This window comes from Thermobia domestica, chromosome 17 (genome assembly GCF_964235325.1).
Source record: "Thermobia domestica chromosome 17, izTheDome1.hap1.1, whole genome shotgun sequence".
Lineage (NCBI taxonomy): Eukaryota > Metazoa > Arthropoda > Insecta > Zygentoma > Lepismatidae > Thermobia > Thermobia domestica.
In genome coordinates this window covers 7,869,098-7,887,480 of record NC_137470.1, presented here as the reverse complement: position 1 = coordinate 7,887,480, position 18,383 = coordinate 7,869,098, and the positions used below count along the sequence as shown (strand labels likewise).

General features: G+C 36.1%; 1 protein-coding gene across 5 annotated transcripts in view; it reads right to left on the bottom strand.

Annotated features, from left to right (window-relative positions):
- The window catches only part of LOC145674620 (uncharacterized), a 69,962-nt gene that overhangs the window by 25,889 nt on the left and 25,690 nt on the right, over nucleotides 1-18,383 (bottom strand). For 2 of the 5 annotated variants that reach the window (XR_014128998.1, XR_014128997.1), the window contains exon 2: nucleotides 14,578-14,763. Coding sequence is in view for 1 of the 5 variants with exons in the window: in XM_081744838.1 (XP_081600964.1) it covers nucleotides 4,111-5,511 (1,401 nt within the window). In the remaining 4 variants the exon portion in view is untranslated. Of the gene's footprint in view, nucleotides 1-3,715; nucleotides 9,064-9,089; nucleotides 14,473-14,577; nucleotides 14,764-18,383 lie in introns of those variants that run through there. The other 3 variants (XR_014128996.1, XM_081744838.1, XR_014128995.1) reach the window with 3 other exon arrangements.

The window sequence follows — 18,383 nt, the reverse complement described above, 5'->3', positions numbered from 1 at the left end:
GTGTATCTTTGTAGGAAAGTGGACAGCAGTAACGTCGTGCCTTTCGTGAAGCAGCAATGGCGAGAAAAGCGAAGGAAACAACGGAGGAAGAAAGGAAAATTGTACTGGAGCTGTTTCGGAACGGAAAATCTGTGGACATCAGCAAATCTATTCGAAGACCAAGAACAATGGTTCAAAACATTGTTTACCGGTATAAGAAAACAGAAAGAGCAGATAATGCACTGAGAAGCGGCTGCCCGTCAAAGCTTTCAGTGACAGCAAAACGAAACATTGTGCGTCAAGTTGCCAAAAATCAGAGACTAAGTGCGCCAAAGTTAGCAGCTGAAGTGGAATGTGATGTGGGAGTGAGTGTGTGCTGAAACCATGCAAATATGCTTCGTGATATGGGAATATAGCGGGAGAACAGCCCCCCCCCCCCGAAAGCCCTACATAAGCAAGGCGAACAAGAAAAAGAGATTGACGTACGTAAAAGAGCACAAAAATGACAGTTGAGTTCTGGAAAACAGTCATTTTTACCTATGAGAGTAAATTTAATATCTTTAAGTCAGACGGACGTGTGATAGTATGGAGGAAGAAGAATCTAGAACTAGATGATAAAAATCTGACAGCCACTATGAAACATGGATGGGGTTCTGTTATGGTATGGGGTTGCATGAGCACAAATGATGTTCATGGCTTATGCATTATTGAAGAAACAACGCACCACAAGGCTTACATCAACATTCTGAAGACACATCTTCCTCCAAATGTGGAAAAAACGGGTCTCCCTCCTCAATGTGTCTTCACAGAAGATATTGACCCCAAGCATACAACCCTAAATACCCGGCTCTAGTTATTATATAACAAACCTCGTTGGATGGAAACACCACCACAATCACTAGATATCAACCCAATCGAGAATTTATGGCACTGCTTGGAACAAAAATTCGCAAACAGCATCTCTAACAAAAAGGACACGAAAAGTGCAGTACTAGCAGAATGGGGTAAACATTTCTCGTGAGACAACAGACAGCTTGATACGTTCAACGCCAAAGAAGTTGTGTGCAATCATCAAAAGTAACGGAGGATCTACCAAGTACTAAGAATGGTAACAACGTTAAAAAAAACGCAATCATTCTTGACTCCCCAGTAATTTTTGGTGCCAATTGTGGTAAGTTTATTTTATTTTATTTTATTTTAGCTTTGTTCTCTTGACACGGTTACTGTTTTGTTTCTCCCATCTTACATGTTACATGGGATGATACATAAGCTGGGAGTACAGTGAATGTTCGTTTATTATTGCATTTTGCTTCCATTTCACATTTATAAGAACGGTAACTTGTTACAAATGCTTTAACCAATACATCAGCATGGAGGGCTGGGAAACAGTGATAATGAGATGGGTGATAATGTTGGAATGACAAAACGAAATCACCCCAAGAAAACACAAGCACACGGTGTTTATCCAACGTGGCGGGAGCTGGCTTAGAACTAGGGACCACATGCGCGTGAAGTGACCGCACTGCTACCGAGGCCCTAGTACTCAATCTTGCACATCTACGCTCCGTGACGCTTGATGCCCCTGACATGTTTTCATTGCCCTGATATTCCAGAATATGAGGACCTTAGTAAAGTACGTAAGAAACATTAATAATATGTTGGTCTGTACTAAGAAGTCAGAAAATATGAATATGAGCGGGGTTTGGTATAAAAAGTGTCTTTTCAATGATATGGGTTGGCAGGTCGTGAGTACTCCGGGTCATCAAGCTTGCTTGCTTTCTGTTTTTATTATTATTATTATTATTTATCCGGACAGCCTTTCTGTCATATCAGAACGGATAATCAAGAGTCTACTGTGCATCAAAAATAACAGAAACGGGAAAGTAAATTTTAAAAAAATGTCCGAAAGACTCATTTTAAATCAGACTGCGTCTTATTGAGTTACAGAAATGGAAAATTGGCCGTAGAGGCTCAGCAGTAGAGCACTCAGCTCTGCCGTGTAAGATCCTGGTTCGATCCCAACTCCCGCATCCTCGGTGCGAAATCGTGGGACGTTGAATTAAAAAAGAAAATATTGTGCTTTGCACAATTTCCCATGAGGTGTTGTATATGATAGGATATTTTTTCTTAAATGCAAGAAGTGTTAAAATTGAAATTCTCGAAATACAAATCAAAAAAGAAACAAGAACTTTAGAAATTATCCAAAACTGAATCAAAAGATTGCGAAATTTTGCAATAATTAGTGTTTGAGTCAGGGGCCACAAAATTTTTGAACGGCCCCTAAATCAAGTTTTCATATTTTCTACGGAACTGAGTTAACTAATAGTTTAGGATTGGCTACACTACACTATATGTAGTTCTCTAGATAATAAGGCCTACAAGAAAATTTTTGATTGAAATATATTGGATCTTTTAAACCAAAAATATGGTAAGTCACAATATTGTCGTCTTAACGACGAAATAAGTCACAAAATAGGTCCTTTGTAATAAAGGGTACTAAAAGCACAATTTTAAGTCTTGGAAACACTGCAAGAAATAAAAGAAAAAATGTTTCATGCTTAATATAAGATTAATACTAAGGATGACCAATTGGTTCGGGTCCGCCAAGATGACATTTTTCGGAACCGAATCTGTTAACTCCAATTAATATCAGTGTCTCGTAAATCCAACAGAGGTCATGAAAGTAAGTTTTGAATATATCTCACCAGCAGTTTTTGCAACAGAGCACTTCCAAACCGCATTCTTTTCTGCACTGAGTTTGGACGAGGGCTACTAGCTGAGAGTATTACTGCGGGGAAAGAGTTTGCTATACTTAGGGCTGAGAAACGACGTAAAACCCTAACATTCATGACAAGTTAGTAAAATTTACGGAGAAATTTATACGAAGTAACAATGCGAAGTCAGTTATAAAAAACATACATTTTTGGTAGAAAACCATAGTACATTGTTAGTACATTTGGTAGATGTATATGTATTTGGTACAAAACCATATACAAATAGCAGAATGAAGAAAGGGAGAGGAAACGACAGAACTACTAAAACGAAATATATTATAAAAACACTTCGCTTTAGCCTTGATTCGTTTATGTACCTTTAAATCACTACGTTATTATAATAAATATATCAACTACTAATTACTAACCATAAACATGAATTGTGTCCAGATATCGACGATTTATTCTTCTGTTTTATACGTACATGAAATATCAACAGCAACCATAGCTTTTGTACATATCTTCCAATTTCGTGTGTATAACTTAGTAATGATCTTTCCCATAACAACTAATAATCTTGTCAATAACAAACTGATAGTTTTTGTCATAGTCTTTTCCATGACAACATGTCCTGTCAATAACAGCGTTCTTTCTTTTAATTACATCTAAGCTATATGCTTAATTATTGCGCCTCTGATCAGTGTTGGTAAAATGGGTACAGATTAATTATAATAGGAATGTATCGCTGTATGAATGTCGCCCAGAACGGGAATTCCGTAACAGTATTATAGTGAAGGAAAGAACCCTGTATATTTTCAAAACATTCACCTTTTGAATAGCCCTCGTACTAATTATTACTAAATCAACTCTCCTATTAATTATTATTATTACATCAATATAAGTAGTTTTCTCTTCCCTTCTTTCTCCATATATATATCAATTCATTTATAACAACATTTTTCTTTTATTACTAATTACGTATCATAAAACGTCGATTCATTACAAATATCATTTATGGGTCTATTCAAAATTATAACTAATTGATGACTTAGGCAAAGTTACTAGTTAGTTGTTCCTCTTTTATATTGAACGATAACATCCATATACAAACAACATTATTTATAATTAAGATCGTCATCTTATCAAAACAACAACAAGATCAGAAGGCAATAATTACATTTAAAGGCTTCAATTTAAAATCAATGTCATGGATTTCAAGTTAACATAATCAAATCTCTTTTGAACATGTAAAGTAAAATAAAGGTAAACATAACACTCAAAGTTAATACAAAGATAAAATAAATTAATCACATCATAACATGTTGCTCAAATATAAAGTCCAAATGAAGTATTCATAACACAACTCATAACATCTGAGAGAATAAATTAGGAATTGTTATCCATCCGTAACTCAAATCTAAGTTACATGGCCAAAAGGTTCAATCAAGCTAAACGATAAGTCACAAACGGGAATACAGCCATCTTCAACTACATCTATGCTAAGAATTTGAGCACAACTCTTAGCAAAAATAAATCCAATTCCTCCAATGGCACAACACACATCTACCAAGGAAGTTTCTTCGTCAACTTCAACCATTTCTGTGATGGAAGTATACAGCATCAAAGTATTCACTTGAAAATAATAATCTGGAGATACTCGAAAATTCATGTCACATATAGTTTCTTTCACATATTCTTTCTTGAACAACAGCTGTAGTGGTGGAGGTTTCTCACCTTCTTCCTTTTCATTGAAGATCTGGAAATAGAGCGATGTTACGTTCAAGCAGTTTCTTTCTCTGTTTTGGACATAATCTTTCAAATCATCCGTAATCTTCTCTATAGACGAATGCTTCAGAAAGTCAGCAAGTCCTTCATTCTTCTCTTTTCTTTCTTCTGCCCAATTTGTTAAATCTAAATTCCTTCTCGGCAACAAATCCATTAGTCGCGTGAGTGAAGATTTTATTTCTTCAGTATTCTTCTTCAACTGTTCTCTATAATTAACATCCCACAAAGGTATTGTAGCCTGTTTTATTCTGTCTTCTACGGATAACTGAACTTTCGCCTTTTTATAATCCTTATCAACAGAGTTTTCCAATTTTCGCTTACGTTGATCAGCTTCGACAACTTCGGCTGAAAGAACTCGCTTCTTCCAACTGTATCCATTCAAAATCTTTACTGCCATCTGTTGGTCTTCTTCAGTTTTGAAGATCAAATAAATCCAAGAACTCGCTCTTTTCGGCGACTTAATAGTATGGCTTCCCAACTTCAAATTATCAGTCAACAATTTCTTCAATTTCCCTAACCGGTATAATCTCGGCAGACCTTTCACTTCAATTTTGAATACGCCTGTAGTAGTAGTGGAGGTTTTCTTGACCGGAGATGACGGTTCTTCTTCAATTGTAGCATCTTCCGTATCATCATTCGTCACAGGTTCTATGGTTTCATTACCATCTTGTTCTTCACTATTTTCGTTTCGTCCATCTTCATCTAGCTTTTCATCTAGCTTTTCATCGTACAATTTTTGTTGTCGATCAAATTTCTGTTTTAGCTTTTCATTGTGTTGTTCGAATTTAGCATCTAGTATCTGTTCTAGCTTTTTATCTAGCTTTTCTTCGTACAATTTTTGTTGTTGATCAAATTTAGCATCTAGTAATTGACTAATCGTATCAACAAGATTAGAATAGAAATGTTCAGACACAGTTACGGCATTTCCAGATATGGTTTCATTTGAAATACTGGGTACTTCTTCAATCTCGGAATCCTGCATATTGCTAATTCTTTGGATTCTCTTCCCACTTCTTAAAGTAGTGAAACTCATAAAATACGTATACACATAAACTCAGTTCTTACTATTCTTCGGAACTAAATAGTATAGTATAGTCCCGTGTCTTCGGCACCAGATAAAACGAAATATATTATAAAAACACTTCGCTTTAGCCTTGATTCGTTTATGTACCTTTAAATCACTACGTTATTATAATAAATATATCAACTACTAATTACTAACCATAAACATGAATTGTGTCCAGATATCGACGATTTATTCTTCTGTTTTATACGTACATGAAATATCAACAGCAACCATAGCTTTTGTACATATCTTCCAATTTCGTGTGTATAACTTAGTAATGATCTTTCCCATAACAACTAATAATCTTGTCAATAACAAACTGATAGTTTTTGTCATAGTCTTTTCCATGACAACATGTCCTGTCAATAACAGCGTTCTTTCTTTTAATTACATCTAAGCTATATGCTTAATTATTGCGCCTCTGATCAGTGTTGGTAAAATGGGTACAGATTAATTATAATAGGAATGTATCGCTGTACTACGAGGAAAGGTACTCAGATTATGTTTGTCCACCACAAAGTCCACTTGGTTGGAGCTGGGATTGAACAACGGACCCCACATACCTCATGTGAACGCTCTACTACCGAGCCACCCAAGACGAAGTAAAGCTGGTGGAAAAAGGTACAGATTAATTGGTGGACGTGCATAAAATCTTTCCTTATATTCCGCGTCACCTTAATGCGCAGTACTAGCGAGCAACCGACAGCCAGTTAGTATCTCTCTTTCAGTTCTCCTATTGTACTCACAAGCGCACAAAAATTGATACGAACAAAACACTCACGTTCCCTTTGTCACATTACTTCCTTGACCAAACTCAACTTCTGCTAATGTCTTGTCTTTCACTATACGTTTATCGTGTGGAAAATAGTACTAGACTACTAATCGACTTAGCCTTATAGATTCTGTCTGTGTATGGCTTTGCTAGATGTAAATTTTAAGTCATGCCTCGAGTTCAGACAGTCTTGACGTATAAACCTGTATCAGCTTAGATTAGGGTGACCAGACGTACTGATTTTCGCAGTACAGTACTGTTTTTTGAACAGCTGTCCTGCGTGTTGCGAAGACGCCTAAAAAATCGTGAAATGTCCTTCTTTTTAAAAATGTCCTGCGAAATGTCCTGAGTTACAATAACTTATTTGCAATTTATTTTAGTCTTTCATTCTTTATTCACAAAATTTTGAATCACATGTACTGTTTTTCTGAATGATGAACCGCTGTGTTTTGTAACACTCCTCAAGAGATTCGGAAAGGATAACAATCAACAAACCATTGTTTTTCAATGCATTGTTTTGACTGGGTAGGGCTTGTTGAGATATTGTAAGATAGGAAAGACTTCTACTTCAAGTTACGACAGTGAAACTAACCAAGTTACGTAGGTTCCCTCGTGCCGGCCTAAATTTACCCTCACCCCTTAAAATAATCCCACGCTCCGAAAATCGATTTAAAAAATCTTTAGCCCAATACGAAGTTTCACTGTACGTTCATAAAAATTAACCACTTTGTCATTCATCCAAGAATTTGGAGTTGTGGTTAATTCCGTCAATACTTTTGTTCAATGCTTTTCTTTTTATCAAAAATGAACAATTAACTTAAGGTTACAGTTAAATGAAATAAGGACATGCGTATTGCCGACGCAGTAAACTACCATATACTATTGTATTTGTGTCCTACTTGTAGCTTGCTAGAATCTGGTCACCCTAGCTTAGATCAAATGAAGAATGAAGGCTCCGCATAGACGTGTGCTCGCTAAATTTAGTTAGCTTTAGAAATTATACCTGTATATGGATTTACGGGTTTAAATTTTAAGTAATGCTTGACAAGTACGGCAATTTAAAGGAATTTCAAGGCTAGCTTTAAATTACATATTAATGTCAAGTTTGACCTAACGTTACAATGGAGAAACTAACAAGTTTGCTATATCTTTGGCAAGGTATACAGCCAGGTAAATAAAAGTCTCGAATCTAGCCTTAAAAACTTGTATTAAAAGTCAAGAATGTTATTAGAATTATCCTTTCACTAGCCTATTTTTTCATAACAAAAGTACTTATTTCTTCACTCTAAACACATTCTTACTATTCGTTTCTACGTATAATTTATATGTTCTCCGATTCGCACTTTGAACTGAACCCACCTAGTTTAACTTGGGTTCGAACCTTTGTTCCCCACCGAGAATCGTACCCGAGATTCATTCATTAGAAGGCAATAAGCTTATTCACCCACTGGTGTATTTACTTATAACAGTTATTACCTACACACAATCGTTTTACCCCTTGTTCACATTACAAGAAGCGTTTAGGCATTAATATGTATCAGTTCCATTTCGCATTTTACTAAACTTATGTTTGGGTTTTAGTGATAGCCTGGGTACGTGTTGACAGCACGAATTTAAAACTTGCTACATGCTTGCATCAAGCTTGCCGCTGCAAGTCAATGAACTTGCAAAGAATTCTAAAACCGTATTACCAAGAAAGTTTTATTAACCCTTTATTGCACGAATTGAAATTATTTTTCTTCTTTCTTTCTTTATGTATCACGTAGATAAATGTAAATAATATCCCATATGTTTTTTTAATGTTTTTACTTCTGGGGTATCAAGTGACAGGATAGTTGTATTACACTAGTGAAAACAAGAGTTTAGCGTCAATATCAGCAGAAACCATGTGGTATAAAAGACTGTAAAACAATTATTTTTTTATTTAATTTATTTATTTAATTTATTTATTTATTTGTAATGTTAAGAGAACAAAAAACGTTTTGTGAAAAAATTCACAAGTAACAGGTAATGTGCACGTTTTGTGCTTTCTATATGCTTTTCGACGCTTTCTGACACTCTCTGTCCGACCTATGCCACTAGACGAAATCTGTCTGGTAAAGCTTAACTCCATTGGTGCCACATGGCATCGACATGCGCTATTCGCTAATATACACATTTTAAGAATATCATTATTATTGTTGTTGATTCACTATGATGTCAATTGGCATCAAAATGCATTTTAGGGTTAAGAAATGATCAGTTATTATATGAGAGAATAATTGGTGCCTAAAAGTTGTGGAAAAATACACGAACTGTCCTACGAGTTCTATGTCGCAAATATTAGATTTTATTCCAAGCTTTACCGTTATTAGTCCTTACATTGTACCAATGAATGTAGTTTTATTATTTTCTTTTCTTTTTTTTTTAATTTTAACTTTCTAATGCAAACGATTGCAATATGGACCTATACTTGAACGCCGAATCAAATTAACTGTGTTCATTATGACTCGGAAACTTATTACATAAATAACTTATACTTTCTGACCAGACTTAATACACCTATTTATTAAACCTAAAGTAAAGCGTTACAGTTTCGACAACGTTGCCTCCATCAGACAATCTTGTCAGAAAGTGTTATTTATTTACAAAATAACCATAATTTCATTGGCAAATAAACACCTACATCCTCCTACATTGAAGTCGGGGATGAACCGTTTACCCAGGAGATTGCTATACCGTAAGAATGAGAATAATCATTCCGCGAACTAGAAGAAAGAAAGAAAAAAAAGTCAAATTCATAAGCAATACTTCAATATTTAAAGCACTTTTCAACTTTACTACTGCGCTGACTAGAAAATAAATCGTTTACGTCAACAATTCTACAATTTAACATTCAAAGAAAGTAGAAACCACTGATCTTTTAGAATCAAAATTTGTATTAACAGCCCACCTTAATTTCGGATTATTGTATAAAACAAATAGCAAAACTTATAATTTAAATTTACTGTGACAGAATTCTTACCTTGACGCACCCTATACAGTGAATGTTCTACCAGAGACCCTTCAGTGCTTGACTAGCACTATCATCAGTGGTAATGCAACATTCTGAAGTTTAACGAACTGAAATATTCAATTCTTATATCGAAAAATTGAATGTTGATTGCAGAACTAAACTCTCTTCTATTTCTATAGTGCACTAATTAACACACTGTAGGCTTTCTTCTTTATTTAGAGTTTTTTTTTTTTTAATTATTATTATCAAGGTAGTCAATATATCTTGAGTCAACTATTCCGACATTATTTTATCACTTATTGTAAACCGAACCGTTTTTCAACATTTAAATGTCATCGGAATAGTTGACTCAAGGTAGATCAGCCGCGCTGATACAAGAAAAAGACTCTCTAAATGAAACTCATAACTTATAGTAAGTGAATTAGTGCCAAAAGAGGATCTAATTCTTCAAACTACTTTCACCTTTGTCATAAAATTATTGAAAGTTCCGGTTCGTCAAATTTCAAAATAATGTCACGGACTACGTTAAACTCATTTATTAAACTTTTGTCCGTGACTCTACTTTTAGTTCATTACTCTTCAAAATGACTTGCAAAGAATGGTGAAAACAAGTTTTGGATATTTCAAAACTCATTTATGATTAACTTAAGAATTCGTTATCTCCAATATCTGCTTTGCAATTCTGTCTTTCAATTTGTTTCCATGTACCGAAGTCAACCACTTTACACAACTTCATCGTGTAAGTTCATGCATTGACAAACATGATAAAAGAAGTATATTCTTATAGGGACACGTACTTACTATTTTCACCACGAGTACGGTAAGCAATGTTGCCAGTTTCGTAACTGCGATTTTCCCGTCCGAAGCATTGAAATTTCCCGATTAGAAGCAAAATTTCCCACCAACTAAAATAGATAAAATTTAATAATTTTGAAAAATACTCACCGTTTTAGAGGGTCTATAACGTACAGTTGAATTCATTCTAATAGTATAAAAGTCACTGTTTACAGTTATGCATGGTAAGTTCACAAAGACAGACACAAAATTAAAAATAATAATAATAATAATAATAATAATAATAATAATAATAATAATAATACATTATGTACAGTTTGTTTTAAAACAAGCACTATGTTCATTCGGAAGATGAGTCTGTTGTGAGTTTCGTGGCTGTTTCTGCAAAAAGAACGGCAGTTGAATGGTGAGAGAGGTGATCAGGAGTAGCTCGAAATTTTGTGCACTCTAATCCCTTTGCCTGAAAACTAGAGCGAACAACAGTAATGGCGTTAAGAGTCTGATCCAATGCGTTTTTTTTTTTTTTTTTTTTTTTTTTTTTTTTTTTTTTTTTTTTTTTTGCTTTAACATCAGACACTATCTAAAATATTCTCTCTGCTTCTTCCTTAGAATGTGGCAGGAACAAAACTATTTTCGCAAGAGTTGAAATGTTTCGAAAAGGCCTAGCATCTTCAAAATTTTTAATTTCGCCAATAGAATGCCACATTTTGTCAATATCTAGTGCTGTTAAAGATTCGTTTTTCTCTTTGTCAAGTGCCAAAGGTAAGTTTCTCCATTCACAAACTGGGGCTTCAGAATCTAGGTAACTCGAAAATTTACACGGCAGATAAGAAATTTCAGGCAGATTTTTTTCTTTTAACCCTTAGTGCTACTGCAGTATCAAAGAAGCTCATTTCTTTAAAAACTGGGTCTTGAAGAGGGAATCTTGTTTAAATTTGAGTTGCACCACACACATAAAAGTCAAGACATTCAACTCTAAAAGCGCTAATATCTTTTGCTAGTAAGTTCATTTTTTCCAAATATTTCGTACAGTCCAGCCCCAAAGATATTTCTTCCAACGGCAAAAAATTAGACGGATCGGTTACATTTATATTTTCACTTTCCAAAAGATGAGGCTTGATGAAGTTCTGGCAAAATTGTCTGAATAATTTATCACACTCAGACCACAAAATATGAATGAGAACTTTTCTAGCTTGGAAAAAGGCATTAAACGAATTAAAATATCTTAGAACATATTTTAGGAACAGAAGGTACGCCTTAGTATATGGATTATTTAAATCCTTAATAATATTTTCTGTGCTTCGAAGGTTGTCTTTCAAAGCCGCTAACTGGAAAAAGGCTTTTTGTGCATCCCAATTTACAAGCATACGCTCGACCCACGAGTGCATCGAAAGCCACCTGGTCGTACATTGCTTTAAAATTTTCTTTCGTTCTTCTAAAAAGAATTCCTGAATCTCTACAAATTGAGCAGATCGCCTAGCACTAGCTGTCATGTATGACGAAATCGTACGTTAAAGTTCTTCCGGTCCCCGTGGCAGTTTTTCGCAAGCTTTACTAGCTACAAGATATACTGAGTGACAAATACACCTCAACACAGCAGTCTACATCTTGAAGCTTTGTCATGAATGAATTATTTTTTCCTAGCATCACTGATGCACCATCACTTGCCATCCCAACAATATTTTTAACTGGAATGTTGTGTTTACTCAGGCACTGCATAAATGCATCAAAAAGAGATTGAGAAGAACAGTGTTTTGCATCCAACTTTATTAGTTCCAAAAGCTGAGTTCTGACGCGACCCGTTATAGGAGAAACTTATCTCACTACACAACAAAGATGTTTGTCGTTAGATATATCTGTACTTTCGTCAATTAAGATTGAAAAGAAAGATTGTCTAAGATGGTCTATCGTTGCGTCTGTCTCCACCTTACACAAAATATTTTTTTATTACACTAGCACATTTACTTCTCTTTAATTTTATGTCTTGAGCTATTCTCGAATCAGGAAAAACTTTTTTTTAGCACTGGTGTTAGATGATCTATTGTCTGGATGGAGATGTTATGTTCGGCGGAAAAAGAAAGCACTTAATTCAATTTCACTAGCTTTAACGCGATTCTTATGTTGCTCCACATCACTTGTTCCTTGCCGCAAGAAAACTGTAGCAATAGACGGCGTATTTTGCAATTGTTTTATATTAGCTTGATGCTTCAAGCCTTTCGCGTGTTTTTGAAGCTCACTTTTACCGCCAAGGAGCTCAATGTTACAGGCCTTACATCTAGCTTTGGTGTCAATTCCCGGAACGGGCTGTAACCACTCTTTAAACTGTTGATCCGAAAGCCACTCCCTGTTAAATCTTTTAGTTTTATCTCGCTTCTTCCCTTCGCTCATCTCGGAAATAATAAATTCACGAACTTTACCGCGAAGAAAATGCTGCACTTCTCTCTTTCGTTCTACGATGAAACAAACTAAAATAAACTGTGACACGGAGGGGCTATTTTGAAAAAGATCAAAATAGGTGTAATTCTGTGGAAGACAACTTCATAGAAATGTACCAAATGATACGAGTGTCAGTATTATTCCTTTCTTGTCCATTGATATCGGTTGGTGATTTTAATGGGTTAACCCATTAGCCTCGGAAGAAATGAGAATTCCAGACATATGTTCCACTTATACTCGTAAGAAATACAGAATTACAGAAAAAGTTAAAAGGACAGATGGAATAGGTTAAAGCGCCTCTACGTGACATTATCAAAAGATTTATTCTCCACGCTGGTGCCACGTGGAAAACTGTCTACTGCAACCTTTGTCTCCCTCTGTTTGCTATTTCCCATCATATGTATCGGGTCTCGGGTGGGTTTGATATTGCTTCTTCTGACCATAGAAACACAGAAATAATGCCTATATGTGCGTAACAAAACGCAGAAACGCCGGAAAACTATATATCCAGTTGTTTCAGAAACAACAAACCCATCTCGCGTGTGAGAAGAAAAAGAGGTAGTAGAGCGAAAAGCTATTCTGTTTACCCACGGTCACTTCGCAGCAGGAGTCCAAAGTACCAATCCCTTTCTGTTTCCTATTATCTTCGCAGACTTTTATCTATTCGCTTTGGTTGATGGCTATGCCTGGTTAGATGCATGCGAAGTCCGTCAACCTTGAGATGAAAAGAGTAGTGCGCGTAGAGGGAGTGAATGAAAGACGAAAAAATTAATAAATGAAAAATATACCACAGAAGTTGCGGATGTCAAAATTTCCAGTTTTCAGCCTATTTTAAAGAAAAATTCCCGCATTCCCGCCGGTATCCAGAATTTCCCGTTTTACGGGAAATTTCCCGCCAATTGGCATCACTGATAGTAAGTGCATGATATCAGCGTTGGTTGAAGAGCGAAACGACTTGAATTCTCTAAGTCGTGGCATTGCGGCGTTAGACTATAGTAAGAGGATGATTTTGTATGTAACCTTAGATCCGACCCGAACATTATAGTTACGAGAACTGAACTGTATCATCTACATCAGCCATGTACAACAGCCGGTCCCTGGGCCAATTCTGGCCCATTGAACCCTTTCATTTGGCCCGCCTGACCCGTTAATGAAAATGTATTTCTCACGTAATCTCTTAAACTGAACTGATTTTTTTCCCCTGTATAACTGATACCCACCTTGAAAATATTCTCCGTGTTGGGATATCCGGTGTACAACCAAACATTGAGAGACTAGTCCAGAACATAAAGGTTCAAGTTTCCCATTAAAATGGTAAATAAGTTTATTTGTATGCTTTTCTTTAGTAAATAAATACATTAGCTACTGTTATATCAGTTTTTGTGTCCCTGTAATGTTCGTGTATGATGAACGAGTTTCTCCATTGAATACGTACGGCCCTCGATGTCAGCAATGTGTTGATCCTCTGTGATTGGCCCACCCCCTGTTTCAGCTTGCACACGCATGATCTACATGACTTGTATTATACGATCATCAATAAGTCTACAATATAAAAACAAGGTATGTACGGAATTTATATTTGTCAATGCCTGGTCATGATACGGTACTTGGAACATTTCTACAGACACAAATAAACAAAACTTACACGCATTAAAATCATTCTCAGAAATTCGATTCTTTTCACTTCAATATAAACAGAATGTTCATGAATATTGGAGTAGGAATTATCGATGCCCAGATTTCTAAGAGAAAGTTAGTTATTACTATGAGTACGATACCTCTCACATACGTCCCTAGATGATGTAAATGATAGACCACGTAGTTGAGCAAAAGCACATGCACTTGCCACTAGACCAGCGAGGAGGTTCGTTGAACTTCAGAATGTTGCACTAGCTATTAGGGTAGTGCAAGTCAGGCGCCGAAATGTCTACTGTAAAGAAAAAAGAATCCCTATGTAGGATGCATCAAGAGAAGAATTCTATTATTATTATAAGTAATTGTGCATTTCGTATTTTTTTAATTAATGTATACTTACTAATTTATACTGAAGTGACCTAGTCTCCAATCAATTTTCAAATGCTGGAACATCTTATCCTCTTCTTCATCAAAGTACAGTTGGCACCATTTTTCTGATGCTCTTCCTATCACATTCTTTACTTCATCTTCCACTGCAATTAATTTTTCATACATTTCTGTTACTGCAGAATGCATCTATCCGAATCTAAAATGAAGAACACCACCAAATTAGACTTTGGTTGCTCAGTTAGAATATAATTAATAAATCTGAATTCGGCAAGTGGGCAACCACAAAAACAACTAATATGAAAATTATACCCCATACTTCTGAACACAAAAAATGAAATGTTTGAGTTCTACGTACCACGATTATGTTGGGTAGGCTAAAGGAGACGGTAATGATGAGAAATGAAGGAAATCATGGAATGAAGAAAGTGGGAGAACCCCGAGGAAACCCACACACATGGTATTTGTCTTCCACAAAGTTCACTTCGCGCGAGCTGGGATCGAACCTGGGACCCCATACACCAGAGGTGAATGTTTTACCAGTGAGCCACCGCAGTCTTTCTTAACACGTAGCTCTTTCAAGTTCAATCTCACAATGTGGCGAAATTATGTCCTATTAGGTTACTTAACAATGCAAAGTACCTATTCAAATATTCCGAACGATTTCGAATTGCTGGGTCGCGGTGACTCAGGTGCTAGAGCGCTCATATCGATTCCTGGGTCGATCCCAGTTCCTACCAAGTGGGCTTTGTAATGCACAAACACCCTGTGCGTTAGTTTTCTCTGGGTTCTTCTGTTTCCTTCCATTTCCGTCATTCCACAATTATCATCCATCTCATCATCGCTGCCTCCCTTAGCCTGGGTGCAAAATTGAACATTAAAAAAAATCCGAATTGAAGAAAGAATTGAATTTTTCCTGGGGACGTGACTTTAGTAACTCTTCTCGGGTTATCATCCAAGTGAAAGTATTGATATCTGACGTTTCGAATGCAGATATTACATTCATCTTCAGGCGTTGTAAATGAAGAGACCGGAGATGTGAGCGTGTATATATGGTAACTACTTAGGGGCAGAGCTATGAATGGAGCTTGTGACTGGCTGAGGGAAATGGCTCCTGATTGGCCTGCTGGCAGTCGGCCAACGAGTGAAGACGTGTAGTGAGCAGTGACATTGCATCAAATTTTCCCAAAAACTTGGTGATACCCAAGCGAAAACCATTCAATTTTGAATGAGAATTTGGGCATGAGGAGAGTGCTTGCGAAATTTGACTCAGGTTTTTATAGCCAAAGACAATATTCCTGTGTGTCGTCAGGCTTCTTACTCACCCGACATGGCTCCGTGTGACTTTTGGTTATTTCCCAAGCTGAAAATGTCACTAATAGGAACCCGGCTTGAGTCAAAAGAAGACATCATGCGGAATGGGACGACACGGTTGCTCAACATTCCAAAAACTGCGTTCCAGAAGTGTTTCCAACAATGGAGAGTGCGCTGGGAAAAGTGTCCCATTACCAAGGAGACCACTTTGAAGGGAGTTAGTGTTTCGGATTTCCAAATCAATAAATATCTTTTCCCACCCACAGGTTCGATATTATTTTTAACACATTTCGTATGTACTAATTTGTAAAGGTATACAAACTTTAAGGTGAAAATCTAGGCAAAAGCGTTTCAGGTATTATGTTTTTCGTTTATCAGTGATTGAAATATCACTGTAATTTCTTAAGAGGGAGAAGGAGTGCGCTACAGCGGCCGGAATATTGGTGTTCAATTTAACATGGGATCTCAACCATTTTTTAGGCAAATCACGGTTTCATTTCGTTCTTTCGCAAACATGTCTCAGTAGCGCACTAAATATGATGCATCTCATTTTAAAGGTGCAATTTGAACGCTGTGCGTGATATTTTCTTCTTATAAATACAGATAATTATAATCCAAATTCCCATAAGAAAATGATCAAAATCAGACGGAAAAGTCTTCTGTTTTTTTACAGTAAGGAAAAGAGCTAAAAACTCCGGACTTTTTTGAGAATGGAGTACAATCTTTGTATTTGTGCGCTACTGTACTATTTTTTCGCTGTTTCCAAAGACATCCATTTCACAATCGATGAGAAATTATATCCTTCATAATTGAATCTACAGAAATCAGAATTTTTCGTGTTCACGTACTTGGCCGTATAACTGCTAGATGGCACTATAGTCATTCCTCATCCCCCTTTCCTTCTCAGCGGGAGCCAGTCCTTTTGAAAATCTACTTTGAACTTCTTAACAGGGGCGGGAGGAAGGAAATCATTGTGAAGAACGGGAACTTCAAACACGAGGAATGGCAAAATTTATGACCTCTTTGGTTGATGGTTTCTGTTTCAGCAGTACAGTGTGTTTGTAGATGGTTTCTGTGAGAAGAAGTAATTTGTGTTTGTAGCGATAAAGTCAACCTTTCGACAAAAATTTGTGAAGGAGAAGCCGAACCAAAGTCTTCGTTTATCTATTCCAAGAAAGAAATGAAAACTTCCTGCAGGCTAAGAATATACATGCAAGAGAAAAAATAAGATACATTATTATAATCTTTAGGATAGATTAATTCCCGAAATATTCTTTGTTTACCTGTCAAAAATCAAGAATAATATGGTATAAAGCTCTTTCATCAGCTTCCATCGTACAACATACTAGACACACACATTTATATAAATACATATATATATATATATATATATATATATATATATATATATATATATATATATATATATGTACATTATATATATAGTGGCGGATCCAGGATATGATCAAGGGAGGAGGTAAACCATAGTTTGCCTCTTTATCCAGAGTAAACAGGATTGAAGCCCATTTTATCCAGTGTATACCTGAGCGTCAAGGGGGGGGGGGGGCTATAGCCTCTATAGCCACCCTTGGATCCGCGCCTGTAATACAGGCCCTGTATATGTATACTATTTACAGTGCCGGAGTTACGTGTAAGCGAAACAAGCTATAGCTTAGGGCCCCGCTCTCTTGGGGGCCCCAAAATCTAAAGAAAAATTGGATTTCTAAAATATAAGAAAATTTAAAAAAAAATAAAGTAAAATTTATATATACGTAGCAACAGTGCTTCCTGCTGTGTAGCCTACGTTCGTGTAATTAATAGGGCTCCTTCTACCAGTCTGCTTCCTAAATTATCTCTAGTTTCTTCATTGCTGTATGTAGGGTGCGTATGTTCATCTGGACACATAAAGGACCCCATTACCTTCAACAGCTTGGGGCCCCACTAAACCTCTGACTATTTATGCATGTTTGCTCCCTCTTTTTTCGAAGCAGTGCTTCTTTGATATTGCTTCCAATTTCGGCAGGTTTTACCAAGGGGGGAAGAGTCCTTACTCATTCCAGGCATTCAAACTAGGGACTGGACTACTTGCTTCCAACATTCTGTCCCCCATGTTTCCCGGTCTGAATCAATTGTCTAAAGCCCATAAAACACTCAAATTCATATGTAGATGTTGCTCATCAGTGTCGACACCTAAATATTTCTCAATCAACGGTAGGGGTGTTTGGTATCCTCAATCTGTCTCCCTCTTATTAGCGGAGCGGTAGTAATATTCGGTAGTAATTCTTTAAAAAAAAAATGTTTTTTAATGTATGTAGTAACGCATAGGAAACTAAATTTTAATATACCCTAGTAGTATAGAAACGTACCATACGGTACCTTACCAAAATAAACACCCTATGCCAAGGACGCAAACATTAACAATAATAAAAAAAGATAATAATAAACATTTTAAAGATATTCTTTCATTAATCAAGTCGCACTTAAAAGTTTTAAAAAAAATGTTTA